Raw genomic sequence first — 12,747 nt, forward strand, 5'->3', positions numbered from 1 at the left:
ACATCTGCACATCGCTGTTCGTCTTCTCAACACCACCCACGACAGTCAGTAATCATGGTGCGCCAGCTATTCCGGACAATCCTGCTTGCGGGAGCTCTTGCAGGCTTCGCGACAGCGCAAGACTCATCAACAACTACATCACCGTCAACTTCCGGCACGGGATCGACGTCGACGTCTCCGCCTGCATCTACATCTTCGTCAGCATTCTCTGAGGTCCCGGATGTGGTTCTCAATGTACCGGAGCTCTCAGTTGGCCGGATAGAGCTTAATGTCGACAACCTGGAAGCTGATATCAATCTTCACGCCAATGTTGCCAGTCTGGTGTCGATCAATGCGGGTGTCGCACTGTCAATCCGGGAGGTCAACATCACCATTGCGGATGTCGACGCCGAATTGGAGCTGGTGGTGCGCCTAGGCCACCTGGTCGACATTGTCAACCGCGTGTTCGAATCACTGGATCTGAACCCACTGCTGATTGATACGATTGGCAACCTCACCAACCTGCTGGAACCGGTCATTGGCGCAGTCGATGGTCTGCTCGGTACTGTCACGCAAGGCGGATCTACCATCTCTTTCTTGGTAGACAACCTCGGCAACATTGTTCAGGAGGTCGGCGGTGTTCATTCGATCGTTGGTAATTACCTACAAAACATGACGCAAGTTGGCGGTGACCAGACCCTATCCAACGGCCTCATCCAAAGGACTTTCGACTACTCGCCTTTGAACGCGGTGGTCGAGATGCTGTTCAACACCGCTGGTCAAGTCGTCCAAGCAGTGGTCAACAGAGGTGGAGGCGGTGGCGGCGGTGGCGGAGGCAGCAGCTCAACATCGATATCGGCGGCGCCCACAGCAACGGCTTCTACAACTGCCGGTGCCGCGAAGAGATTCTGAGACGTTTCCTTTCATCTGAGGAGCATTTGTTCAAAACCAGTCTGAGGTATATCTTGAAACCAGGCTCGAGGACGGCTAGGTCAGCATAGGGACGATGGTTAATTGTGTATATCAAGAGCCGATCCAATGTAAATTCGCAACATCGTTCATCAAGGCAACAGAAGAAGGAGCGGCGGGTCACAGGATGTCAAAAAGCGCAAGTTGAGCCAAAACTGTCAGTCGGCCACGTTTAGCTGGACAGATGTTGCATGCGCTGTACAAGTACGTGGCATTTGAAGAGATCAATGCGAACCAGATACCTACCTATGCAGTGTTCTCTAGGTCCAATGCCATTGCCGTCGATGCCAAGCATGTAACTGCAAAACGTGTCTACTGCGGAGCCACAGTCGTGAACAGTCGCTGCTCTTCATTTTTACAGATCAAATCCGTCCCTCTGAATGTTCCATGCTCCTCTACTCGATTGGAGTGTGCCTTGTCGTATCGATTGCGGTCACTCGAAACATCCTTGTCTGCCTACAACACCCCTACGGTGAATGCCCCCTTGGCCGCTCTTAGCAATCTTCTCAGCGGACTGAAAATACTCCAGGCAGCACCAATACACGTCATCAGCACAGCCTATATCATGCCGACCTTTGGGACAGTCGGACGAAATGTCTACGGTCAACCGAGTCCGCAGCCATCAGAGACCCCGATGCACCGCCACACCTCTGACCAGCTACCGCAAACCTGTCCCACTACAGTAAGGCTCGAGTCCCACATACATGGTCCAGACGTTGTGTGGGGTTGTATGCTTCGGAACTGAACCCCGCGTTGTCCATCCTGGACAAAAAGAAAATGCCGATAATAGTGCGGCGCAACACAGGTTGTTCCAAGATGCTCATGTGGGACATTTCTGTCGGCACGCTTTCATGACCGTGCTCCATATCACTGCCCATGGGGTGAGATCCGTTGCTCAGGCAAGATTAATCAGGTGAAGCGTTCTTATTCCGCACTATCTGCATCTATATGACCAACGCTATCTGTTATACCCCAAGCTTTTAACCCTCGTCGGCGTCTTGACCCCATCGTCTTGTATATCAAACATTGAGATCATTCCACGAATACTAGCAACCGCGCTCTATCCGCGTTCACCGCCGCCATGATTGCCGCCAAAGACCTGAAGCACAACCTTACGGAGGAGAAGCAGAAACACGAGAAGACCAATGTTCGTCGAATCACCACCCGCCTTCTCCCCAGTACTATTCACTGACTTGGTCATAGGGTGCTCCCGCCTCCCGTGGCCCTTCGCCTAACCGTGGCTCCTCCCTACCCGACCACCTCGCTGTTGGCCCAGACTCTGAATCCAAGGAGGCCTGGCGTCAACGCCGTAACATTTCGCGAGCGAGTCAAGTCAAGATCGTCAAGCTGTCTCACATGCGCTACCAGCACCCGGACTTGAACGTCATCACCACCTTCCTCCGCGACTTCGGCCTGCATGTTACACACAAGACACCCACCCAGCGGTGGTACAGCGGTTATGGACCTGATCAGTACGTCTACTACGCCCAAGAGGGCCCGGCCAAGTATTTGGGCGGCACCTTCGAGGTCGAGTCGGAGGCCGAGCTCGAGAAGATCACCAAGCTGCCTGGCGCCAAGGTCCTCAACGAAGGAGTCCAAGAGATGAGCGACGCGCCTGGCGGCGGCAAGATGCTCAGCATTCTAGATCCCGAGGGCTTCCCTGTGAACTTCGTTTGTGGGCAGGCACCCGTCACAGAAAAGCGCAGCATTCCGGAAAAACTCCTTCTCAACGACGAGAGTGACAAGCCGCGCCAGAAGGCGTTTCAGCGCTTCGAGCCTGGTCCCGCTGCCGTACACAAACTGGGACACTTTGGCCTGAACGTCGAGGATTTTGCTGCACAGATGGACTGGTACACGCGCCACTTCAACATCTGTCCTTCGGACATCCTGTACGTGCCGCTGGACGGCCAGACGGATGACGAGGGCAAACCGAAGCGCAAGGAGGTGGCTTTGTTCGCGCACATCGATCGTGGCAACGACCTGGTCGACCACCACACCATGTTCCTGACGACCTTGACGCCCGGGGTAGAGAAACACGTACACCACTGTAGCTTCGAGGTGCACGATTTTGACACACAGGCGCTGGGTCACCAGTGGTTGGCGGGCAAGGGGTATGAATCCGTGTGGGGTGTCGGCAGGCACATTCTAGGAAGCCAGATCTTCGACTATTGGTGGGATCCTAATCGGTGAGTTTCCCTTGGGATGATACAGAGCGTCGTCGCAGCCATCAACTAACTTGAGACAGGTTCATGGTCGAGCATTACGCGGATGGTGACCTGGTGAACCAAGATACGCCGATGGGCTACGGGCCTGCTGGGCACGAAGGGTTGGCAGTCTGGGGCCCGGACGTGCCGAAAGAGTTCCTGGAGTAGCGAATGAGTCACAAGTGACAAGTTGCTGGGTCTAGTGTTTCGGTGGAGCAGTTTCGAATTAATTTGCGATCTGTTCAGAAGCATTCCCATGTCACTGGATGTACCGGGCAGTGACTATGTGGCCCCAGACGAGTAGCTGAAGAGTGCCAGATATCTGGCTTCGGCACATTTCTGTCTCTACGGGCATCTATTTTGCATATACGAGCGATAGGAGGTAGGCACGAAGCACAGTGCAATAGCACCAGGTCTTTCACTTTGGCGCTATGCTTCATGGCGCTATTCGCTTCGTGTGACTGTTGAGACTGTGGACGATGTCGACCATTCCCGGCAGACAAGATTCTGCGACTGCGGCACGTTACCTGAATTCCTGTACATCAGTCGAGATAGGTACTCTGCCAAAGGTATCGAAGCTAGATGCCTGTAGACGCGCTCCACGACAGTCATCGTTTATCGAGCATGTCTCTCCCCAACTTCTCGCCTTGAAGAAGAGACAGTTGCTTTGCGACTTCTATTTCCTATGTTTATCTACCAATGCCCACCCCATCTCTGTATCACTGCACCACTGCCATTTCCTCCTTCCCTTTTTGTTCTGATCCAGTCTTTATTCCTCCCAAGCGCACACCCACACGTCACACGTCCCCCACACCATTCCCACTGTCTCACCAGCTCTCATACCGCACCTTATTGACCAGCGTGCCAATCTTGTCGATCCACACGCGAATATCGCCTCCATCTTCCAAGACGACGCGCGGCTGGCGGAAGTAGCCGATCCCCGCCGGCGTGCCCGTCAGGAAGATGGTGCCGGCCTCGAGCGTCGTGCCCTGCGAGAGGTACGAGATCTGCTTCTTGATGTTGAAGATCATGTCCCTAATTTCACACACGCGCGCGCGTCGTTAGTCAAGATCGCGGCTTCACCAGAGGAGGCCAGAGACCCGGGGGGAAGTCTCGCGAAAGACTCACTTGGTATTCCCATCCTGCACGACCTGATCATTGTAAATGGCCTTGATCCCCAACGTCTGCGGATCTGGCACCACTTCTTTCGTCACCAGCACGGGCCCCAACGGACAGCTGCCGTCCAGACCTTTGCTGAAGCTCCACTGCGTCGTGGCCATCTGCATGGTGCGGGCCGACACGTCGTTGCTGCACGTGTAGCCCAACACGTAATCCAAGGCCTGGTCCTCGGGGATGTCGCGCCCCGTCTTGCCAATGACAAGACACAGCTCGGCTTCGTAGTCCGAGGTGCCGTCTTGCGCGGCTTTCGGGATGGGGATGGCGGCGGGGTAGGGGTCCGCGAGGGCGGTGCGTGGCTTGGTGAAGAGGATGGGCGCTTTGGGGAGGGCCATGTTGGCTTCCTTTGTTGAGGCGGGAGGTGTCAGTGGGTCGAAGGGGGAGACAGGTGGGATTGAGAGGGGATGGGGGGCCAAACGGTACCTTTGCGTGGTCCATGTAGTTCAGGCCTAGGCAGCGGATGTAGTTACAGTCCTCCATGGAGACGGGCGAGAGAAGCTGCTTGACCGTGTAGACTTGCTTGGTGACTTCGCCGGCGAAGATGGTGCCGTTGATTAGGTAGGCCTTGATCTCCTTGCCTTCGAGGCTGTCGAGGCCAACATCGCGCGACGTGTCGACCAGCTGCCCAATGTGTATCCGGTTGTCTTCGGCGGCGATGAAGCGGACGATGTGTGTGGGTTTGGACATGGTTGCTGTTCGTTTGCTGGCTTTGGCGATTGCGGTCTTTGCTGCTGTTGGTTGGCGGTTTCTGTGAAGGTGTTCAGGGTTGCTGTTGTTGTTATCGTCAAGGAGGAACGACTACAAGTGAGGTTCACGAGATTCACGGAATTGACCTGTTGATGCCAGGTTCTGAGAATCGTCAGAGCGACTTTTTCTCCAAACAACCTACGTGAAGAGCCCCACGTTCACAGAGACGCCAACCCACGAGGTTTGCGGTACCGGGCGGCGTGTAAGCCGTGCCACGCGAATCGGTGGCAGGGGTGGTTCGCGGGACGATTTCAATGAGGGGTTGCTGTCGGACTGATTTCGGTATCTTGGTTTGTGGTGTCAGCGAGGGGTCTTCCTTTATGGAGTCACCTGGCAATGGGTGGAGGGGCAGCAGTGTGGCGTCGAGGCAGTTCTGACTGTGGCGTTGTTGTTGGCGTCAGTGGGTCTGTTTGACATGTAAGTTGCTTGACATGCTTCATCGGGCAATCTCAATCTAGCAGGATATTCTGGCAAAGGTATTAATCAACGGTGCTTTGCTACACATGAGATGGACTAGTCTGAACTTCAGTCAGTCATACAGTAATCCGCCCGTCCAGAGTGTCGCTTACATGCTCGTCGTTACTCCTTGCGTGTTCTCTACATCATTGTCCTTGTTGCCTTTCCATCCGCAGATGGTTGATAATCGCACCGTACAGTTTCATGATCGTACAAAAGCGTCCACCGTCATTATCCTCGTCGTCAGCATCAGTCGTAATCGTGTCAGTCTCTAGGAAACACCTTCCTCACCAAGGCTCCCTTCAATCCACCAATATACCAATAGACCCGCCCGAATACAGCAGACCATTCCCAACTCATCAACTTACAAGCACGTCCCTGATGGCCCTCGCAACTTTCACAATCGGCGCCACATCTCTCTCTTGATACCTCTTTTCACGCCTGCGATCTCTGTCGCTGCGCCCACTGCGCATATTACTGTCCTGCTCTCTCTCCTTGCCCTTCCCCTTGACATCCTTGTCCGTTCTCATCCCGTGTCCACGCCTTTCTTCCTCTCCCTCTTCCTCGCCACCACCAATCACGCTCTCGTTAAACTTTATGAAGAACAATCTCCCCTTCCCCGTATCACTCTCTCCCGTCGTCATCCTCTTCAATAGACCCAGCTTCGGCCCACCATCCCTCCAACTCCCCCCCGAATGCCCGCTACCAGTAAAACTCGGCCTACGCCTCCCCTCGCTCCCAGGAGCGCCCTCCACCTCCTCCCGCCTCCTCCTTTCTTCCCTCTTCCTCCTTCTCCTCTCCAGCTCCTCCCTCTCCAGCTCCTCTCTCCTTTCCTCCTCCTCCCTCCTCCTCTCCTCCTCCTCCCTCTGCCTCCTCTCCTCCCTCCTCCTAGCATGCCTCTCCTCCCTCTCCCGCACCATGTCCCTATACTCCTTCGTTTTATGCCTCTCCTCCTGCTTCGACCTCAACTTATCAATCGCCCGGCCATACTGGTTCGTAAACAAGCCCTTTTCGTCCTTGTGCCGCTCTAGTCGCGTGCGATGCCCGTTGAGCGAGTCTGAATTGCGCCGCTCGCGCTCTACATAGCCTTGCGAGGTGGTGTGCGAGTCGCGTCGGTGGCGGCGGCGGCGCCGATGCGATGAGGATGAGCCGGCGACCGTTGCGGCTGCGGCCGCTGCTGCTGCTGCTGCCCCGACGCCGGCTGCGATTGCGGTGTCGGTGTCCGGGCTGGGCGCGTCTTCGACTGCGATGTCTTCTGCCAGGGCGTCTTCTGCCGGGGCGTCTTCTGCCGGGGGGGCGTCTTCGGTCGGGGGGGCGTCTTCGGTGGGGGAAGCGTCTTCGGTGGGGGAAGCGTCTTCCGTTGGGGGCGCGTCTTCCGCTGAGGGAGCGTCTTCAGCAGGAGGGGCATCATCTGCTGGAACGTCCTGGGGGCCGGCATCGCTTCCAGCTGTCGCATCTTCAGCGGGTGTATCTTCAGGGGCAGGCTCAGCCTCTGCCGGTGGATCATCCGCAGCTGTGGCCTCCGCCGGCGCGTCATCGTCTTCTTTTGCGTCCGCGGCTACGTCGTCTGGAGGCGCATCGCCCGCGGGTTCAGCTCCGCCATCATCAGCCTCTTTTGCTTCATCCGCAGATGGATCTGCAGCGGGCGCATCCTCAACAGGCGCGTCCTCAGTCGGTGCATCTTCTGCCGACCCATCCTCATGAGCGACATCAGGGGCTGGAGCTCCCTCATCTTGCTTGTCAGTGTTATCTGCCTCCGGCTCAACAGGTGCGGCTGCTTCTGTAGACACTCCATCGTCAGCAGCGGCAGCGGCAGGTTCTTCGACGGGTGGATCATCGCCTGGTGATTGGGCAGTGTCTGCTTCGCCAACGGCTTCTCCAGCAGGAGCTTCGACGGCGTCTTCAGCTTCAGGCTCTGCCTCTTTGACTTCATCGGCGCCCGCATCCCCCGTCTCATTGGTGTTCTGGTCGTCAGGATTGGCAGGCTCAGTGGCTGCCTCTTCCGGAGCAATTTCCTCTACTGCTGCTACGTCGGGAGCATCTGTAGGGGCATGTTCCTCGGATTCTGCGGGCTCCCCGACGGGTTCCGTTGGCTTTTCATCATCGACGGGTAAAGGCTCGTCATTCCAGTTGTCCGGAACGTCGTCCTCTAGCGCCTTAGAACTTTCCGGCCCTTCCGCGTGTTCCTCATCTGCTGCTGGAGTTTCTTCGTGCGGCGCTGCGTCTCCAGCGGGCTCCGAGTCAGCATCTACAGTGGCGTCAGCGTCGGCATCTCCAGCAGAGCCATCCTCTACGGGCACAGCTTCTGCGTCAGCGACAGGCTGGACTGGCGGCTCGTCTGAAGGTTCTGCGGCCTTGTTGTCTGCTTCAGCAGCCTCATTTGCTTCAGGTTCAGGAGGGTTCTGGTCAGCTTCCTCGGCGGGTGCTGCTTCTGGGGCGGCATCATCACCACCCTCCGGCGCCGCCTCAACGGCGGGCTCGGGATTAGGTTCAGGAACCGGCTCAGTAGGTGCCTCTCCCGCGGCTTCAGCCTCTACTTGCGGCTCGGCTTTTGGCACTGGCTCAGGGCTTGATGGCTCGTCTTTCTCGAAATTCTGGGCAAGGGCAGCGACTTTAGTGCCCCTCTTCTTTAATCTCCTGATCGGCATCTCAAACTCTTCTTCGCCGGCTTCTTTGGGCGCTTCAGGCTCTGCAGGTGGTGTTGGATCCTCGGCCGGGGCGGAGGCGAGTTGTTCTGGTGGTGGGGCATCCTCAGGGGCGGCTGCATCTGTTGTCGAAGGGGCCTCCTCCGTCACAGGCGGTGAATCGTTAGCTTCTGGTGTATGCTCGGCCGTATCAGCCTGTGGTGGTTCGTCGTCCGCGACGGGCGGCTCTGAATCTTCTGGCGGAGGTGCTGAATCGCCCGCATTGTCAGTTTGTAATTCATTGGTGCTACCGTCGGCGGGCGTCGGGTCTACTGTAGGCTCAGTGGGCTCTTCAGGTGGTGCGGCCGTCTGATCTACTATTGTCTTAGCTCAGCTGCATTGGGTATATCACTACAGGGCTTACCTTCCGGGGCTGGCGCTGGATCTGCAGCAGGCGTCTCAGCTTCAGTGGCAGCTTCATCAATTGCTGGGGCATCACCCGCTGCATCGGGGTCGGCTATCTACTGGTCAGTAACATTCACAGTCGTTAACGGATAGACGTACCATTATCCTGATCTGCATCGCCCAAATCTATAACCTCAACCGGATCGGTGTCTTGCTCGGGTTGCTGTATTGGTGTCGGAGGTCTCGTGTCCTTGGTATCTCCTTCACCTTCATCGACACCAGACTTTTCAGCATCGTCAGCATGATGAATCTCACTGAAGAGAATACGCTCGCGCGGGACGATGGGACGAAGGATAGATTTGCCATCCTTCAAATCAAAAGTCTGGTACTGAAAGTCTTGACTCCCGAAGGTTTGATATTGGAACACTGACCCGGAACGATTGAGTGGCGGACGATTCATCGTGGTCCTGTGTGGCTTCTGGGGTGGAAGAGTTGTTGTCAACCAAGAGGCTAAGCGGGGTTTTATTTTTCTTGCGGTTCTTTCTGCCCATGCCGTAAGGAGGGCAGGGATTTTAGGGTGGCCTCGACTGGGGTGGTGGTTGAGGGGAGATGGCTGGTCACACCATGCGGCCCCTGGCAGGAAGACTGAAGGGATACGAGGTCGCGGAGAAACTCGGTTGAGTGCGGATGATGTGAGAGCTCAAGGGCGGAAGACAGAGGTCAAATTAGACGTGCAGGGTGAACGTGAAGAGCAAGGTAGATGTGCATATAGCAGAATAAAGAAAGAAGTGATGGTGGGATGAACGTGCACGTGGATGGTCGAGGTGGGTGGGGGGAGGCCGTGGCGGCTTCGGAGATGGAACTTGTTGCGCGATATCTTTGGACGACCTGCGTGGGAACATCGTTTGGACGCATGTCAATGGCATGATGTGGCATTGGTCCACGTTGTAGGTAGAAGAGCAGATCTTGGCTTGGGGCAGATGGGCAGCAGGGTCGGGTAGGCAAGGAGTGTACCCGACCCGGAGTCAGGACCCGAATCAGTGAGAGCGAGAGCCGGAGCCGGAGCGGGAGAGCGATGTGCAGCTGGAACTGGGTGTATGCATGCATGAGAGATGGGGAATGATGCCCGAGTGGTGATACTTGCAGGCGGAGGTTGGCGGGTGGACTGATGCCCAACCTGCGTTATTGGTCAATGATAAGCTGACTGGTCGTCCGATGGAGAAGACTGCCAGGAGTGAAGCTTGCAGTAAGGACGGAGACTTGAGGGCATGTCGCTTGCATGCCGCTACATCTGCACCAGTTCATTATGTTTGGCAGCGAGGTTCATGTGAGGTTGGAAAGGAAAGCAAAAAGCTAAACGAAGACAAAGGGTGATCGGGCTATTGCTCGGTGCGGGCCGCTTACCGAGACTCGGGATTGGCGGAGCCCCGGGGCGTAGTGCAGGATTGGCCGCCCCGTTTGTATGTGGCGGGCAGTGATTTGTCTGATGGTTATGATCAAGTCGGCGAATCAGAAAATTCTCGGAGGACTGTTTGAGCCCACAGGATAATTGCTTCGTGGGTGGGTCCAATGCCCAGGAATCCCATCTGAATCACGTGTGATTGGGCAAACATGCGCCTTTCCACGAGTCACGGTGTTGCCCTAAGCCTGGCTGCCTCACAGTTGGCGTTCAGGCGGTTAGGCAGTATACCTGAAGCGGAACGGACGCCTTGCTGTTGACATCAATAGTCTGCTTGCGTGGCTCTAAAATGAGGCTGTCATCTACCCAAAGTCTTCCTCCATCTTGATTCTCCAACGTGGCCCGAATCCTAGGTAAGTTAGTCGAAGATTGCATTAGGCAGCCATTACCACTTACTTCTCATTGCCCAGATGACGCTGGCACTGGACAGGGCCCATAGCCCAAGGATGGTGAACAGCCACCCATTGCCAATCGCCGAGATCAACGGAGCGCCCACGATACCGCCAGCACAGCTGAAGATGTTCCGGACAAAATTGTTCAAGGCAACGCCGGACGATGACCGTTGAGGCATAAACTCCGTGAGCATTGTTGTCGCCATCGCAAATATAAGCATCGAACCAATGCCATAGAAGAAGTTGGCAATCATCTGCGGCCACATGTTAGCTCTAATGCCTTGTAGGCAACGCACACGGTGCAGCGGTACTTACCGGAGCCAACCAATAGACACCCTTCTCAGCCGTCCAGCCAAACCAGATCAAAGCCACTGGGTACAACAGTGCTCCAAGCCAAGCGTTTTCGCGCATGCGGTCCTCTGGTTGATAGACCAGCTTGCCTTCGCGGACTCGGTTCGCCTTCACCGCCTCACGCTTCATGATGTAGTCCATCCATCGGCCGCCAAGCACACTGGCAAGGATGTAACCCAGAGAGTTGGGCAGGTAGAGCAAGCCGATTATCAGAGTTGTAAAATTGTATGGTGCCCGCTCGAAGGTATACGTAATTGATATGTTTAAAACGTAAAGAGTGCCAAACGTCACGCTGGCGTAGTAAATAGTAAGGAAGACAGCCGGATAGCGTAGGTATACGAAGATCTTGAGCGGATCGATGAATAGCATTCGCAGTAAGCGGATATACTGCTTGGACCGTTGCTGAACCGATTCGCGGGTTGATGTGCGGCTCATGGTAGGCCCGAGTGGATTATCAGTACCTTCGACTTCTTCACTGGCTGCTCCGATCAGGTTGGACGTTGACTTGAGTGTCTCTGGCAGGCCGAAGAAGACGAGCGTCCATGTCAATGCTACTACGTGTTAGCTTCGTGATCTGCTCGTCACCATCTCTAGAAGCTTACCGCCATAAATGACCAGTGCCCATTGCGTAGCACGCCAACTCCATCGTTCACCAACAATGCCACCAAGGATGGGTGCGAATAACGGGCCACACAAGGGCCCCAGGTAAAAGAAACCCATCGCCCTGCCTCTCTCCTCGGATAGCCACACATCAGCAATCGTGCCCACACCCACAGCTTGAACCGATGCCGCAGCACCACCAGCCAACATGCGCATGGCGATTAGCATGCCAATCGACTGGGAAATAGCACTCAGGATCGAGAACACGACAAATAGCGCAAACGAGGCAATGTAGACAGATCGTCGGCCCGACGCTTCGGAGAAGGCGGACCACCATAGGGGAAAGATGGCCATACTCAACATATATAGCGCGACTGTCAAATTGGTGATGACGGGAGTAGTGTGTAGCTCCCTAGTCACCTGCTCTAGAGTCGGGAATATAATCGCGGATCCGACCGGCGCAGCAGCTCCAGAAATCGACACGATGAAGGTGATGAACCATTTTGTGCTATCCTTGTAATCGTAAGGATTTGTCACCTCGGGAATGAGAGCAAAAGTCGCGAACCACCCTCGACGCTGCTTTCTCGGGACCCTGACGAGCTTCTGTTTGGGTGTTCGAATCCTTTGTAGTGCCGCTTCGGCATCTCGTTGATTGTTGTCGGCGACAGTAGAAGGCACAGAGTCAACAGAATGCAGTGTTGTTGTATCATTTGTAGGCCGGCGTACTTTCTCCGGATCGTAGGCGCTCACCCCGACTGAGCTCTCTTCAATGATATGATCGTGAGCAGTAGTAGTCTTGTCATCCTCGGGAGAGCCCATGAAGCGCCTTTATCGACGCCTTGGCGCGAGGTGGTCAGTGCCTGGCGTGTTCCGCTCCGATCATCGGGCTTTTGATGGTGCAACGACTGAACGTCATGCACGCATCAAGCGAAGTCCAAGGGAAACGACGGGACGTGCGGACTTCCGCAAACGCTTCTGTGTCCGCGTTGCAAGGAGTCGTAATGAGATGAGAAAAGAATCGGGGTTAGAAAAGAGAGGCGTACATTCCATCTCGAGAAATGCGATCGAACTAGCGCTATGTAGGAGGGCGGATGAGCATGATAGCGAGTCCAGATACTCCAACGTGAAGACAACGAGCCAGTAACGACAGAGGATGGAGAGGGGTCATAACGGGAGCTGGCAGCACAAAGGGCGAGAGTTATGATTGATGATGCAGCCAATTGTGCCGTTTTAACCGAGCATAGAAAATGTCGACGAGGGAAGCGGTAAAAGACTCGAGCTGGATGGGGCGACGGTGAAGCGCGGGGTCTGGAGTAAAGGTGCCGATAACACCGGAAGTCGTTTCAAATGAAGGCTCATTTTCTGGTCTTTTTGCGAGGAATAGC

The 12,747-nt window shown here is 55.6% G+C and overlaps 5 protein-coding genes across 5 annotated transcripts; 2 read left to right on the forward strand and 3 right to left on the reverse strand.

Annotated features, from left to right (window-relative positions):
- Nucleotides 1-54: 54 nt before the first annotated feature.
- Nucleotides 55-891, forward strand: HMPREF1541_03250 (uncharacterized protein; the record flags this gene model as incomplete). The annotated part of the gene is made up of 1 exon (XM_008717602.1): nt 55-891. The coding sequence occupies one exon, from the start codon at nt 55-57 to the stop codon at nt 889-891; it is 837 nt and encodes a 278-aa protein (XP_008715824.1).
- A 1,138-nt stretch (nt 892-2,029) lies between these two features.
- On the forward strand, nt 2,030-3,320 carry HMPREF1541_03251 (uncharacterized protein; the record flags this gene model as incomplete). The annotated part of the gene is made up of 3 exons (XM_008717603.1): nt 2,030-2,095; nt 2,152-3,134; nt 3,194-3,320. 3 exons carry the CDS (start codon nt 2,030-2,032, stop codon nt 3,318-3,320), a joined length of 1,176 nt encoding a protein of 391 aa, XP_008715825.1.
- A 659-nt stretch (nt 3,321-3,979) lies between these two features.
- On the reverse strand, nt 3,980-5,015 carry HMPREF1541_03252 (uncharacterized protein; the record flags this gene model as incomplete). Its single annotated transcript, XM_008717604.1, has 3 exons — nt 3,980-4,187; nt 4,281-4,672; nt 4,752-5,015. 3 exons carry the CDS (start codon nt 5,013-5,015, stop codon nt 3,980-3,982), a joined length of 864 nt encoding a protein of 287 aa, XP_008715826.1.
- An 875-nt stretch (nt 5,016-5,890) lies between these two features.
- Nucleotides 5,891-9,020, reverse strand: HMPREF1541_03253 (uncharacterized protein; the record flags this gene model as incomplete). The annotated part of the gene is made up of 3 exons (XM_008717605.1): nt 5,891-8,529; nt 8,580-8,672; nt 8,720-9,020. 3 exons carry the CDS (start codon nt 9,018-9,020, stop codon nt 5,891-5,893), a joined length of 3,033 nt encoding a protein of 1,010 aa, XP_008715827.1.
- A 1,301-nt stretch (nt 9,021-10,321) lies between these two features.
- Nucleotides 10,322-12,181, reverse strand: HMPREF1541_03254 (uncharacterized protein; the record flags this gene model as incomplete). The annotated part of the gene is made up of 4 exons (XM_008717606.1): nt 10,322-10,368; nt 10,416-10,665; nt 10,727-11,313; nt 11,365-12,181. 4 exons carry the CDS (start codon nt 12,179-12,181, stop codon nt 10,322-10,324), a joined length of 1,701 nt encoding a protein of 566 aa, XP_008715828.1.
- Between the last annotated feature and the right edge of the window lie 566 nt (nt 12,182-12,747).

The sequence above is a fragment of the Cyphellophora europaea genome, assembly GCF_000365145.1.
Source record: "Cyphellophora europaea CBS 101466 unplaced genomic scaffold supercont1.3, whole genome shotgun sequence".
NCBI classification, from domain to species: domain Eukaryota; kingdom Fungi; phylum Ascomycota; class Eurotiomycetes; order Chaetothyriales; family Cyphellophoraceae; genus Cyphellophora; species Cyphellophora europaea.